The sequence below is a fragment of the Pipra filicauda genome, unplaced genomic scaffold, assembly GCF_003945595.2.
Source record: "Pipra filicauda isolate LSUMZ 115617 unplaced genomic scaffold, ASM394559v2 scaffold231_size1239837_pilon, whole genome shotgun sequence".
NCBI classification, from domain to species: Eukaryota; Metazoa; Chordata; class Aves; order Passeriformes; family Pipridae; genus Pipra; species Pipra filicauda.
Window position 1 is genome coordinate 1160680 of NW_024104345.1, and position 13867 is coordinate 1174546.

A 13867-nucleotide genomic window follows, 5' to 3' on the forward strand; every position below is an offset into this window, starting at 1 on the left:
GAAAATCCCCATGTCCCACTCAAGCCAAAGGCTCAAGAGGCTCTTTCTGCTGCACAGCAATAGGGCATGTTTCAGCAGTGATGCAAATCCATGGACTTATTCTTTCTTCCAAAGAAAGGAAGACCTTTGCATGGCATGTCATTTAGGCAGAGATAGGAGGTTTTATTTTTTTTTTATTTTGGACTTTGCAGAGATCATCTCAGCAGTGACAAGTGCCTCAGCTGCATCCTCAGTGCCCTGAGGATGCTGCGGGAGCCTCACTGGTGCTTGGGGACAGTGCACAAGGGGCACAGAGATTGTGGCCACTTTTAAGCTCCACTGATTGTTTTAGGGACACATTAAAACAATCTGGTAGCATTTGGCTCTTTTCCACAGTCCTTGCACCATCTGTGTGACCCACACTGGCTTTCAGGAATGTTTATTTTGCAATGAAAGAATGGAAAAGGAACCTTGGAAACTTACTGCAAGTAACATCCTCCTTCATGTACAAAATCTACCTATTTGATGGCCCTGTAGTAATGTTGAAAGAAGGATTAAAAAGGAGATGTACAAAATCTACCTATTTGATGGCCCTGTAGTAATGTTGAAAGAAGGATTAAAAAGGAGATGAGGAGAAGGAAGAAGATGGCTGGAGTAGGAGATGAGAGGGTTCAAAATAGTGCACATGAGTACATGGATGAGGCAGGAGAGTGCCCAGGTCTGCCCAGCCCACCAGAGCCAGGGTGGTGGATGGGGAGGCCGAGTGCATGAAAACAGCAGGCACACAGCCCCCTTTCCACCCATCCAGTAAGGCTGGACCAAGTCATGAGCTGTGCCCATGGAGGGGGACCCAGCTGCGAGACACATCTGGGTGGGTTTTGGAGAGAGGACAATGTCAGCTTACTTACGATCTGATAACAACCATCAGGCTGTAGCCGAATACACTGATCCCAACCATGAAATACGCCATTGGTAGCCTGTATTTTAACCAGCCAATTGTCCTCTGGTTGTTGTAGTAGCCATAAAAGAGTGCTGAGTATTTGATGTAGCCCTGGAGGAAAAGCAAAAGCAATCCTCTGTAAGCTGTGAAGCTTTTCTTCTGCAGGAAAGAGATTTCTAGTGAAAACTGAAGATTCAAACAAGGAAAACCAACTTGGAAAATTTTTACTGTCTCATTCTTGTCTGTTTGGTGCCCTGTGACCTTTGAGAGCCATCTTCCTAAGAGGTTATCTTCCTAAGAGAGGGAAGATGAGGGAGAGCATGTAAGAGGGTAGTGGCTCAAAACTAAAATATATTTTTGATCCATCACTGCTTCATCCCTCCCAGAAAAACATCCTTACTGCTCTTTGTGGCTGTGGCCCACCTGCTTCTCTAAGCCAATATCAAACACTTGGATCTTATAGAAATGCTGTAGCAGAGGACTTTCCCTCCATGATAGGAATGTTTTCCTTTCAGGTAGGAGGCAACTGACACTTAGTACTTTGCAGATTTAGTTCCTTTTACTGGCTGCCACCTGCAGAGCAAATATAACTACAGAGTAAAATCAAAGCATTACTTTCCTGTGGAAAGCAGAGCTCAGACAAAATATCAACCATGTTGTCTCAAGACCTATTTTTTGCTGTACAAACTGCTGGGTACTCAACGAGTGTGCGGACCTCCTAACCGGCATTAGCAATCTCTCCCTATTTTTCTGTTGTATCTCATCCAAGTTGATGTGTATCATTACGTATTGTACTTCTCTATTTTTTCTTATTGTCTTTTAGCTTATTAGTTAAGTGTACTTAGTCAGTCTGGCCATGATAGTTGAGCAATCTCCCTGCTCATCAAGCCTTTGGAAAGACCAAAATTGAGACATAACTTGAAGCTCATATCAGAGGCTGTGTAATGGATCTTGTTTAGAGACATTGAACGGTTTACATGGGAAGGGACCTCTGGAGGCCATCTAGTCAATCCCCCTGCTCAAAGCAGAGACAATCGCAAAACCAAGTGTTGTTGCTCAGGGCTGTGTCCAGCTGAGCTTTGAAAATCTCCAAGGATGGAGATCCCACAACCTTTCTATGCCTCTCTTCCAGTATTTGGCCACCTTCACTTAATTGAATTAAGCTCCCCCAAAGTGCTAGGTTTTTCTTTCCTAATGTAATAAAAATCTTTGGTATCCCTGGGTGCCATGTTAGATACATGTTTGCATTGCACAAAGTGCAGTGCCACAGATACAGGACCACTCTGCATGTTTTCCTGTCAGTGCTTCTGGGCCACTGGGGGAAACACAGGAAGCCCGTGGGCAGCACACCACTGAACATCTGCTTGGGGCTTGTAGCCTGTCATATATAATGTCTGCTGGGGAGATGTGGTAAAAAAAGCCCTGTAAAATATAATGCCCCTGGAAGGCGCTAGTGAAGTTTGTTTCTCAGCTTCTAATTTCCAATCCTTTGTCTTTTTGATTCATCACATACTGGGGACTGAAAAATTAGTTTCTCTGCTTACATCATCCAGTATGTTCTTTAAACTCCATTTGTGAGACATGGTGTCCAAGTGAGATTTATTTCTTTATACTCCTCTAAAAATCCATGGTGTGACCTCCTTGCTGCCAAAGCATACATTTCCTGAGCTCCTCTTTCTTGAAAGGTATTTTTCAGGATCACAGTATTGACTCTTTATTTTATGCCTGCTCTGAGATATATTTCCCCATCGCACCTCTCCTGTGGAGCATGCTGGAATAAACATCTATTAATTTTCAAAGGGCAAGCCTCTGCGAAGGGTTTCATTTGACATCTCCTGGCTACAGAGGGTATCAGTGTACATTGTTGCCCCACAGCTGGAGATGGCCTCTCAAGTTTGCATGGTTGCTCCCTTAGGTCAGGCAGCAAGGGAATGGGTACTGGATGGAGACCTGTATGGCAGAGGGGTTCAGAGGATCAAGACCTCAGCAAGGCAAGAGACTGGCAGGTCATAAGAGCCAGCCTTTCATGCAAGGATACAGACTTGTCCAGAGGCAATTTTCCTTACTGATATATCTACAGCTTATGGTCTCGCAGACAGAATCAGCAGCTGCAGTTCAGCAGCACTCTTTCAGATTTGTTTGTTTGTTTGGGGGTTTTATTTTGCCTGGGCTTTTTTTTCCTGGATTAATGAGTTTAAATGCTACCTCTTGTATTTTTACAGTGCACTACTCAAACGAGCTTTTCATTCAGTGCAATGCTATTAAAAATGTCCATTATTCACCCCTGAATTTTGGATTGTGGCAAGTAGGTGAAAGGGCTGGGAGAGGAAGAGCTAAAAGGATCCTCAGCAAAAAATGGGGAGTGAATGAAAACCTGACCCTGATAGGTTCCTGGACACCAATATTTGAAGCCTTTTTAATAAACTATTTTAAATAATATGGCTTATAACAAAGTAGGGTTTGGGGTGTTGTTTTGAGGGGGGGTTGTGGGTTTTTTTGGGTTTTTTGTGGTTTTTTTGGTTGGTTGGTTTGGTTTGGGTTCTTTTAGGTAAGGAAATTTCGATGGGGTTTAATACAGAAGGACTGGATCCCGTGCTTGTAACAGGTGGGCCAGTGCCAACAAGCATTAAAAAAATATTTCCAGAAATAGCAACTTTGGAAGTCAGGTCCCAAAGTATTAGTCACAGCAGAATCTCTTCACTCCCTGCACACATCTTTTTTTTGGGCTACCTGGTAAAAACACTTAATCTGTTTGGCCTAATTCTTCAAAGGAACTGGGGTGGGAGGTGAGTTGTTGTTGCAGCCAAGCACTAAACAGATGGCTGAAAACTTGGGTTTTCCCTTCGGGTGCAAGTCATAAATTTTGGTTCCTGCTTCAGGCTCATATAAATACATCAGGGGAACAGGGAGGGCACCTACGTGAGGAGCAATCCTCTTTCTGAGGCTATGAGCAAGTTCAGTGGTCTGGCAAGGTGCTCCCTGCCCATGAAGGGGGTTCACAGCTTGAAGTCACCTTCTAGCTGCCTGGTTTGGAGCAGCTCCAGCCTTTCACATTCATTCTGGCTGCCTTTGGTTGCCTTTTGAATTGGAAGCAAAATGGCTTTTGTGTATACATACACACGTGTGACGTATGCCAGCCAGCACTTTTGTATATGGAAGTTGTTCAAATCCATATGCAAGTGTCTGCATGTGTACATGCTGGTTTGGCCAGAAATCTCTGGGCATCCACAAAGATTTTGTTGCAACAAAAGACAGGTGTCTTCAACTTCTGGAAAAAATAGGAGCTGGTGTATCTTAGAACAAATTTATCCTTGTAGCACTACTAACTTCTGAAGGGTTTCAGGAGGTATTCAACTGATCTTTTATGATTAACACTCATATGCTTACCTCAAAATCCCAAAGTACTGAAAAATCCATAGCTGTTGCTTGTTCAGCCCGGGGTACAGTTTTCCTTGGCATGCTCCCGTACGGCATTCCCATCAGGACCTGGAGAACATTAATAACAGATTTTACAGTTTTTTTTCTTAATGAGTCTCTTTTGGTTTGCTTTTGGCTGATTTTCTTTTTTGTTGTTGTTGTTGATTTTAATATATATTTTATTTCTTAATACTAAAGCAGCAGTTTAAAATATTTAGAATTAATTTCATCCAAATAACCAGAGGATTTCCCTTTCCCTGGCCACATCCATTGCACAGGAAATATTTTGCCGAGGAGGAACTGTATCCTTCGATGAACAGCTTCACTTGAAATGTCCTTAGTTTAGCAAGAAGTTCTTTGATTGAACTTCATGGGTCTAAGGCAATAAAGGGATTAATTTCATCTATTTATGCAGGGCTCCTCCTCTGAGAGGAGTCAAAAGCACTGGGTTGAGCTTGCAGTATATTTTGTATTATATAGTCTTGAATTGAAAAATGTTCTCAAGGTGAGGTAGAAGGCAATTAGGTTTGAGCAAAAAGCATACGACAAAAAGATGCAAAGAACAGTTTCAATGGCACTGCGTGTCCTGATGGCACCATACAAAGCAGGTCTTGCAGCTGGTCCAGCAGCTGTTGAAGTCCAGACAGAGAATGGCAAGGTCTATGGAAAGTTAATATATTTACAAGCAAACTCTGACTGGTGCTTATACCAAAATATCTCATTAGCATTCATGGCTTAGAAAGGTCCTAGCATATAACTATCACTTATTTTTTAGGGCTATCTAATTACATTCAAAATAATTTATGATTAAATGTTTATTGCCCAGCTATTCTCCATATCGTAACAGCTCAGTAGGCAATGAGTAACAGTGTGCATCCTTTAGAGGCGAAGGCTTCTACCATATGCATAGTTCCTAACAAAACACATTTATATTGTACAGTGCTAATGGTTATGTCTCTTCGTCCTGGGAGGAAACTGAGCTTTCCCTTTTGATAGCGTGAGCAAGCACATTAAGGAGAACAAAAGCATGGTCCTCAGGAGAGACTCTGCTCTGCAGTTTTGCTTCATAAAATTCTGCATTGAACAGAACAGATGCCACTGTCTGTGGATTGCACAGCCTTTAAATACTGCACTGAGTAATTTAGCCAGAGCTGTAATGGCTACATTAAAAAAATCTTCAATAAATGATCATATCAATTTGGCTATGAGATCCTTTTTCTTCTCCAAGAAAAGCAAGAAATAGAAAAACTAAAAATAAAACTATTGCTTGTGAATCATCTGAATTGGAAGGCTGTTTCCCAAGCAAATGTTAGTTGGCAAAGTGCTGGGAAATTTTTTGTCTATTCCCTCAAGAACTCCTCCTGCAGGACTGTGCCATGGCTGCTGTTCCATGGACATGCCCCTCAGAGGGCCCAAAACAGGAGTTCTTAATTACTTTCTGAGCACAATCCATTTCTTATGGCTCTTGCAAACCAGATCTTGTGTCTAGGATTGATATGTCATGTTTCTCACTTTAGCCAAAATGTAAAACTAGTCTTAAATTAGGTTTTTGAGCTCCTGTTTCAGCTGCTGGATGGGCAGGATCTTTGATAGTGTTTTAGGTCTCCTGATATCAATCCATCTTTTGCTTCTGTGTCAGTAACAGTCTTTGTAATCAGTCTTTTGTCCTCATATGTTTCATTTTTCTAAAGCCTGTTATAAGATATTTGTTTGTGTTATCCATCTCATGTTTGTGTCAAGCGCTGGGCAAGATATTACTGAAAGGAGAATTAAGCACTTACCTCTGGAATTATAACCAGTCCAAATATTAACCCAAAAAGGACAAGATTTACTCCATACATCCACCGTAGGAATATGAAGTAGGAAGCGACTGAGGAGCCAAAGTGACCTTAAACCAGAAGACATTTCGTGGTTAGGAGCTTGAGAGGGTTCAACTGTGCTCAGCAACACCTGGACCCCTTTACCCTGAGGTCTCCCCAACGTGTTGTCCATGACCCTCCCAACAGTCCCCACAACTGATGGAGGCAGCGATGCCTGGAGCTGCCTGGGGTGCGTGCTCCTTGTTTGGCACTGATGCCCAGGGTGAGTGATGATCGGGGACCAGAGAGCTGGAACATTGTTAGGATGAAGGCAAAGCTGTCTTGCAAAATGTCTCGCTGCCACCACAGAGCAACTTCCACTTACTCTCCACTTCCTTTATCTTCATCTCCCAGGGTATGCACTGGGTTTTAAAATTTTCAAAGTCTCTCTTAAATTTCACCCATTTCTGAAACAAGACAACATCACAGTGAGAAGAGTGGTGTGAAGGGAGAGGCTGCTTTCTCTGCAGGGCTTTCTAATGTCAGGATTTGGTAGCATGGCTGGGAGTGGGTGTAAAGGCTAAAGCAAGAACTGTGGTCTGAGTCTGTTCTTTTGGACTATTTTAGAAACACCCTTCAATCTGAAATCCCCCCAACCGCAACCGTTCACATTCATTATCTGAGTTTTAACCATTCCAGATTTTTGGAAAGCTGCAGCTGAGCTATGAGCTTACCATACTACATGGGAGTAGAAAATTCAGACCTAGCTCTAGGTTGAAAGAGTTGGTTCAGAACCAACTCTATTTAAAACAAAATCTAATATGATAAAACGCGGAACTTGAATTCTTCCTCATCACACTAGCAGCTAAACTCCCATGGATTTCATCGTCTCAAACCTGTCTCTGTTTTGCATTTCTCAATATAATCTCCATGACAACATGCAGCTTCAGTCTTAAAACACAGCCATCGTTCTCCCTATTATCTCCTCATCATTGGGGAAGATGAAATTTTATGGGAGTACATGGGGTATTGCAAGAGTTTGACATGGCCTCTCTCCCCGTTAGGGGTACCTTGTCTCACAGATCAAGGTTTTGGAGGTTGCAACCAGAAAGCCATGGTTTTCCCTGCTCCTGCAAACCATCCCTTGCTTCAGGGAAGGTCACAATGGGTGACCTTCAGGTTGGGGTAAATTTCCCCTTGTTCTTTCTGCAATAGATTTGAAGTCAGCTAATATTGTTTTGAATGAGGACAGGAATTTTTATTCAGACTTCCTGGTGCCTCTTTTGCTAAACAGAGGTTAATAAACCCACAAACGTACTGAATGCCTAACTGAGTATCAAGCCTTTCCTTGACATCATTGCAGCACTTACCTTTGCCATCATCATCTTATATGCATACAACTTTTTGCCCTTCCCTTTTCCCAGAGCTCCTTCAAACTTCTCTACAAAAGCTTGTGCCTCCCTGATTGAAAAATAAACAGGCAGGTTATTAAAACAGCAAAGGGGTCTTTAGCTTTTCACATCTGCCTCCAGCAGTGGGATAACAGCTATGCTTGTGTGAAGGTGGGGGCTTGATTTCTCTCCACACCACATTGTGCATATGGGGTTCTGGCTGCTATCTGCTGCTGGTGTTGCTATGCCATGTAGAGCTCTCATGCCCATCTGGGACTAGGTAGGAGGTCCCCAAAGCACTTATGTTCATGTAGAGATGTGCCCCAAGTATTGTTCCACACTTCTTCCTGGGTGTAAACCAAAAGTCCGCCTGTTTCTCTTCCTACAGAGCTCTCCCACCCTGCAGGCCTGTTATAACTTCTCTCTCCTGATGCATAGGTCAAGAAGGAAATAACATTGCCTAGCGAAAGAAACCCCAAGAGGATTCAGAATTTCCCTCCATGAAGACCTCCCTGGATAAATATCAACAATGTGCAGTTGGCCCAACGGTATAATCTCAGCACCAGAGGAATGAGTGTACGCTAGTCAGGAGTAAAATCAAGCTGCAAAATTAAATTAGTTTTAGAATAGGATTTGTAAGGGAAATACAGAGAAAATAATCTAAGTAGATGCTGTTAGGGTATGCTGAATTTGTGAAGAAAATTATATCATAAATTGGTGTTGCTAATACATCATGAGAAGAGATTAAATTTTAGGAGTTGGGAGGTTGTTTGCAATCCTAAACCTATGAGAAAGATGGACTTCCACTTGGTAGAAATAGTTGGCTAGTTCAGCCTTTAACCCTGTGAAAGCCACCTGCGGCCTCATTTGCAAACCTAAAGTGAGATTTCTAAATCTTAAACATATTGTTTGACTCTCTTTGTGTTTTACATTCCTCGTCTGTGCAATGGGGCTAATAATTTCTTGTCTCAGGGTTGAGTTTATGCATCCAAAATAATTAATGAATGTACAGCATGTTGAGAGCCTTTCTGGAGACCCCTGCATAAACAATGCAACAGTATTGTTTAGGTTTGTTAGTAGGCAGTAATGATTGCCGTAGTTCAGGAATAAGATGAAAGGATGGAGGTATGTTGTCAAATATGATCCTAGGTAGAATTTTAGCCAGGATCCTACACCGAAGGGAAAAAGTGCCAGAAATAACTCTGCTTTGCTCTTTTTTTCTTTTCTTTCCTTTCAGAACTTTGGAATTTTAGGGACATAAGAATTTATTTGTAATGAGCTCAGGCTCATAGCATGCCTGTGAGAGAGAAAAGCTACTTTAATGCAATTTCTCTGTATAGATCTTCACCTAGATTTTCAGAATTAATTGTCAGAGTTCACGGCTCATGATTTTATTGGAAGATGGAACAGGTCATCGCCTTTAGAGTGTAAAAGGGAGAAGCAGAGACACGTGGTGACTGCCAGCCTTCACAGCCCAGTCACTGCAGCTCTGAGCAACTGCTCGGTAAACACGGAGCAAGGGCATCACCACACCCCATGGGACTGTGCGTGCTTTGCAATGCTATTGTGAAATCTCTCCTGTCAGAAAGGGGTTTCAGAGGATTCTTAACCAATAAAACTGGGATTTGAATCATTGCCTCAATATGGGAATGGTTTGATATGAGCCATTCCCTGTTGACCTGTGGGTTTTGATTTTCCTGGTTTGCCCTTCCCAACTGCCTCCCATTTCTCTGCACTACCGGGTCTCTGCTGTTGCCTGAGTTGTTCCCACGTTCAGCAGGGTCTGCATGGCAGTATTAGCTTTTTTCCGTAAACCTCTGCAAACAACGTAGCATTTTTTCCAAGCAGACCCATCTCAGGCCTGTGCAGTAACGTGGCACTTTGCTGCTCTGATTTGTCTGACAACAGACATGAATAAGCAAACCAGGGTATGGAGTTGGCTTTAACAAGTAGCCTGTCAGTAGTGAGTCATTTGGTTTTAAATACAAGGGTAGAATGACCTGGCCATGGGTATCAGTTGAACAGATTTGCACTTTGTCTGTTCTTTGGTTACGGAGGCTGAAAATCAGATTGCACATTTTAACTGCTCATTTAAACCCAGACAGGCTGGCCAGGCTCTGCCCGTCACTTTTTCTGAGACTGTGGTGTTACAGCAGCAGCAGCAGCAAATATACAATTTCAGGGAAAGGCAAAGTGCATCTGACTACAGTCAGCAAAGACGCCGGGGATGGGGGTTTCCAGTTTGAGGGGTACCTGAGCACTGATAGCTTCTTCACCATCCTCCAGGGCTTGTTTCTCATCGTGGAAATCAGTTTTTTCTTTTGCTCCACCTGCTCCATTAGCATCGCAAGCTCTTCCTCTGACAATGACTCCTCATCAGATGAGTTGGAAGAAGCAGAAGTAGTACTGAATGACACACAAAATAAAGGACACAGAATAGAAAAACTCACAGGAGTCAGAGGGAAGGTCTTTCTTGGGATAAGCACAGTGCCACTGGCCCAGGAATCCCACTCTGATGTGGGCACAGTGCCTCGCCATCCCCTGGCTCAGTGCAGTGCCAGTGCCCTTCACACTTGGAGCAAGGCTGTTTCCAGCCAGAATCATGAGGAGGCAATTGTGCCCCACCATAATTCACTCAACATCATGCTTTGGACTGTACTTCAGCTATATAGAAGCATTGCTGAGGGCTACAGCTGGCTCTGGAGAAATGCTTTTCATGCCTTCAGAACAAAATGGGAGATATGGGGAGAAGCAGAAGGTTGGGACAGGTGATATTTGGAAGAGGAAGACTTGAAAACGTGAGGGATCCATTTTAACCTTGAACGTTTCCACAAACCAACCAAAAAAATGTGTGCAGATCCGAAGTGCTCAAGCTGTCTACCCTGTGCTGTAGGCATTAGGACTCCACTACATGCACAGATCTGATCCTGGATGAGAAATGATAGTGACCTAGAAACAGTTTGGTTGTGTGGCATTTTACACTGTGTTCCTCTGTTGTGTCTCTTTTAGGAGAACATAAACTTATTTACACTCTATTGGTTTTGCCGCTCTGATCCATATGCCACTAGCATGTCAGTATCACTGCCAGTCTGACACAAGGCACCATAGTCAGAGATTGTTTAATTACCTGTTTTTCCTGTCTTCCTTCTGTTTGTTCTTCCCCTCATTTCCTTCCTTGGTTGTTTTCTTTTCTTTGTTTTCTGATTCCTTTTGATCTTTGGTAGGAGCCTTTTTGCCTCTCTCTCTCTGTTGGCTTCCTTCCACTCCTGCCTTTTTTCCATCTCTGTTTTTCCTTTGGTAGTTTTTTCTCCTGGAAGCTCCATTTTGTTGGCAACCATTGTCTTCCTCATTGCTGTCATCTTCTTCTTTGTCTTTCTCTTCCTCTTTCCCTTTGCTTTGAAGTCTACTTGCTCTGCCAGTTTCCCTGAGGCGTTGTTTGTTAGTTTTCTTGTCCTTTACTTCATCTTCTGTAAGTGATAAAAACCAATTACTTTGGGATCCATGCTGGCCAAATAAGGATTCATCAGAAAAGTGTGGGCAGCCAGGATACCTGATGCAAACCCTGGTGAAGTCAAAGAGCAGGTGCCTGTTGACCTCGGTGGGCTTTGTGTTATGCCCTTTCCAAGAAGTACATCTAACTCTTGTTATGCAACTCCCATTTAAGATAGTACGGTTCATTTAGCACATCAGTGACTTTTATGTGACCATAAGAAAATCAGAAATTAGTTACAAATGCAAAAGCCCATCCATCAGAGAGCACAGACAGATATCTTCCTGACATGTAAACACACCAGAACAAAGGAAACAGAAATTGCAGTCTGGTATACAATGTGTAGTTTGTTTGTTGATGTGATGTCCTTGAAAGATGTTTACTTTTCAAGGCTGGGAAGGAGTTCTTCTATTTATAGAGAGAAAAGGTGCAGCTCAGGCAATATCCGGTTTTGTTTCCCTGAGTTTTCTTTTGTATTGGAGGAGGAGAAAAAGCCCAGATAGTCTCTGAGGCATATTTCATTCTTACTGGTATTGTAAGCTAAACCCCTCTTTTTTTCCAGAAGTCAGAAGTGCTTCTAGTTTCAAGGATTGAAATGGAGCATGATTTAATTGCAGAATGTTATGGAAAGGAGAAAAAAAAAATACAGGTCCCCATCTCTTTTACAACCAAGTGCATTAAAATCATTAGTACATTTTCTAATTTTCCAACATTTCTGGCTGATGAAAGTAAAGTGTTCAAAGAAATAAAACATTTGTAATTTTTTTTTTTTTTTTTGCTAGAGTTAGAGATATTGTAATGGACAAAGGAAACTGTGCTGGAATGGGATCCGGTGTTAAATGAGGAGCCTAAAAGGTGAGATAAATAGAAGCGGAAAGAATTTGAGGATTTGTCTTTTTGTTTTGGTGAAAAGTTAGAAATCGATAACAAGGCAATAGTTTCTGCTTGTTAGTGGTAAAAAAGCAGTAGATGGTGGCTGTCACACTTGACACTGGGAATGAGAAGGAGCTTTTAACTAATTTCTCAGGAACCATTCGGCAGGTTTCAGTTACTATGTAATTGTCCATCTCAGCTGAATTTCAGTTGTTGATCTAGGTCAAAGGACCACCTATCCTCTTTGGGAAAATGTTCATTTGCGGCAATCAACTGTCACAGTTTCATTTCAACCCATCAAATATCAGGTTAAATGTGAAGAATTCATTTGTTACTTTTATCTTATTACCTTTTTTGCCTATATGGAAAAGGCGGATACGATTTTAAAAAAAAAAAGAAAAAAATTGCAGTCATTTGCTAATTACTTTCTCATATTTTATGGATAATACAGACACATTTGTGAAGCATTTTTTGCAGTGGCAATTCCATTTATATCACCTATCCAGTGCTGTTACGATCTTACCTCTTAGCTATCTCTCTTTATTTATACTCTACATGCAGGGTTAAAGATGTTTTTAATCCTGCTATGGGCTTTTCCTGATTTCCCTCACAGCCATCAGTCTGCCTCCAATCCATTTTCATTTTTGTTATCTTGTAGACATGATTAATCAAGATCCCAGTGTATTATGGTCTAAGAAAGCATTACAGGAAGGGCAAACAGACCTTAGTACAATGCAAAGTGGTCCCAGCCCTGCACAGGGTGATGCCTTTACTGCAGTGCTTGATTTACTAGAGTTTCACTCCCAAGCAATGAGGGCTCTGACAGCCTCCTGCTCTGGGATCATGGATGAAAGGGGACAGCCTACTTAAGAACAGTGGCTTACATATCACTATTATAAGTCAAACCTCAAGGGAAAAATCTGTTTGCTTGCAAGTAGCTCATGAAATAGTTCATGTTGTAGAGCAAGTCACAAGCCAGGGAGAAAAAGAAAAGGTATTAGCTCTTGTATTTCAAAGAAGATCACATTTGTTAATCTCTACATTACCTTCACTCTCTGTGTCACTTTCGACTTCTCCATCAACTTCTATTCCGGCTGCAAGACAAAGAACAAAGAGCAATTACATTTGTTGCTGGAATTTATACACGTGATGCTTTACACAGCTAGCCTTAAGTTCCAGCTGAGCTTGCCAGAATGTCCCTTATTGATTATACATTATATTCTTTTCCTACAGCGATGATCTTAATATTTACTTTAGTCTGGCAGATTGACAAAATTTCCCTGCACAAGCAAGCTGAAATTGTATGATATTTGAGACACTCAAAATGGTGTGCTAGGAAAGTCCCAAGACGTTTAGTCAAGTATTTGGCAGCATCCGAACCGAAATGTTCTCACAGTGATACCAACCATCTTCCATGATGACCTGTAAAGCACTTTTCTTTTTCTTCCCCATGGCAGCCTCCCGTCTTTTGCACAGACACCGTAGCTGCTATGCTGTGCACGCACACCCCAATCATACACACATTACTCTCTCTTCCAGTGCCCATGTGCTTGTCTCCTGGGCATTGCAGACAGAAGGGCACGTCCGGCTGTGGGTGACCTCTTTCTCATGAGCCATGTGGACAGGGAGGGGTGGGAGAGGCAGGAAAAAACCAGGCTCTGCCTCAGCCCACCCAAATGCTTTCACTTCTTCTCCCTTCTCCTGGTGAAAAAAGCACCTGTTGGCATTACATTGCATTTCATTATTTAAACATGAAGGAAAGCCCTTTGGTGGGTACTTGGTGGTGTCGTATGAAACACAGACACAAGTCACGTCTGGTTTGGACATAGGCACGTGGCTGGAAGCTCTGAAAGGATCAATTTTCTTAATGCCATATTCTTTATTGACCTGTGTCAATCTGTGTAACCCTGTTACTCATTCTTCTGCACCTTATTAAACTTCTCAGTCAGTGCCCCTTGGGGAGTGGCTGTAGGTCACC

At 42.3% G+C, this 13867-nt stretch overlaps 1 protein-coding gene across 1 annotated transcript in view; it reads right to left on the bottom strand.

Moving 5' to 3' along the window:
• Nucleotides 1-13341, bottom strand: part of TMC2 (transmembrane channel like 2) — a 43628-nt gene extending 30287 nt beyond the window's left edge. Inside the window, exons 1-9 of the mRNA XM_039381568.1 lie at nucleotides 13284-13341; nucleotides 12936-12983; nucleotides 10654-10993; nucleotides 9780-9932; nucleotides 7506-7596; nucleotides 6521-6602; nucleotides 6118-6224; nucleotides 4307-4405; nucleotides 888-1030 (exon numbers count right to left, since the gene is read on the bottom strand). Of these exons, the coding sequence (XP_039237502.1) occupies nucleotides 888-1030; nucleotides 4307-4405; nucleotides 6118-6224; nucleotides 6521-6602; nucleotides 7506-7596; nucleotides 9780-9932; nucleotides 10654-10993; nucleotides 12936-12983; nucleotides 13284-13341 (1121 nt within the window). The remainder of the gene's footprint in view (nucleotides 1-887; nucleotides 1031-4306; nucleotides 4406-6117; nucleotides 6225-6520; nucleotides 6603-7505; nucleotides 7597-9779; nucleotides 9933-10653; nucleotides 10994-12935; nucleotides 12984-13283) is intronic.
• Between the last annotated feature and the right edge of the window lie 526 nt (nucleotides 13342-13867).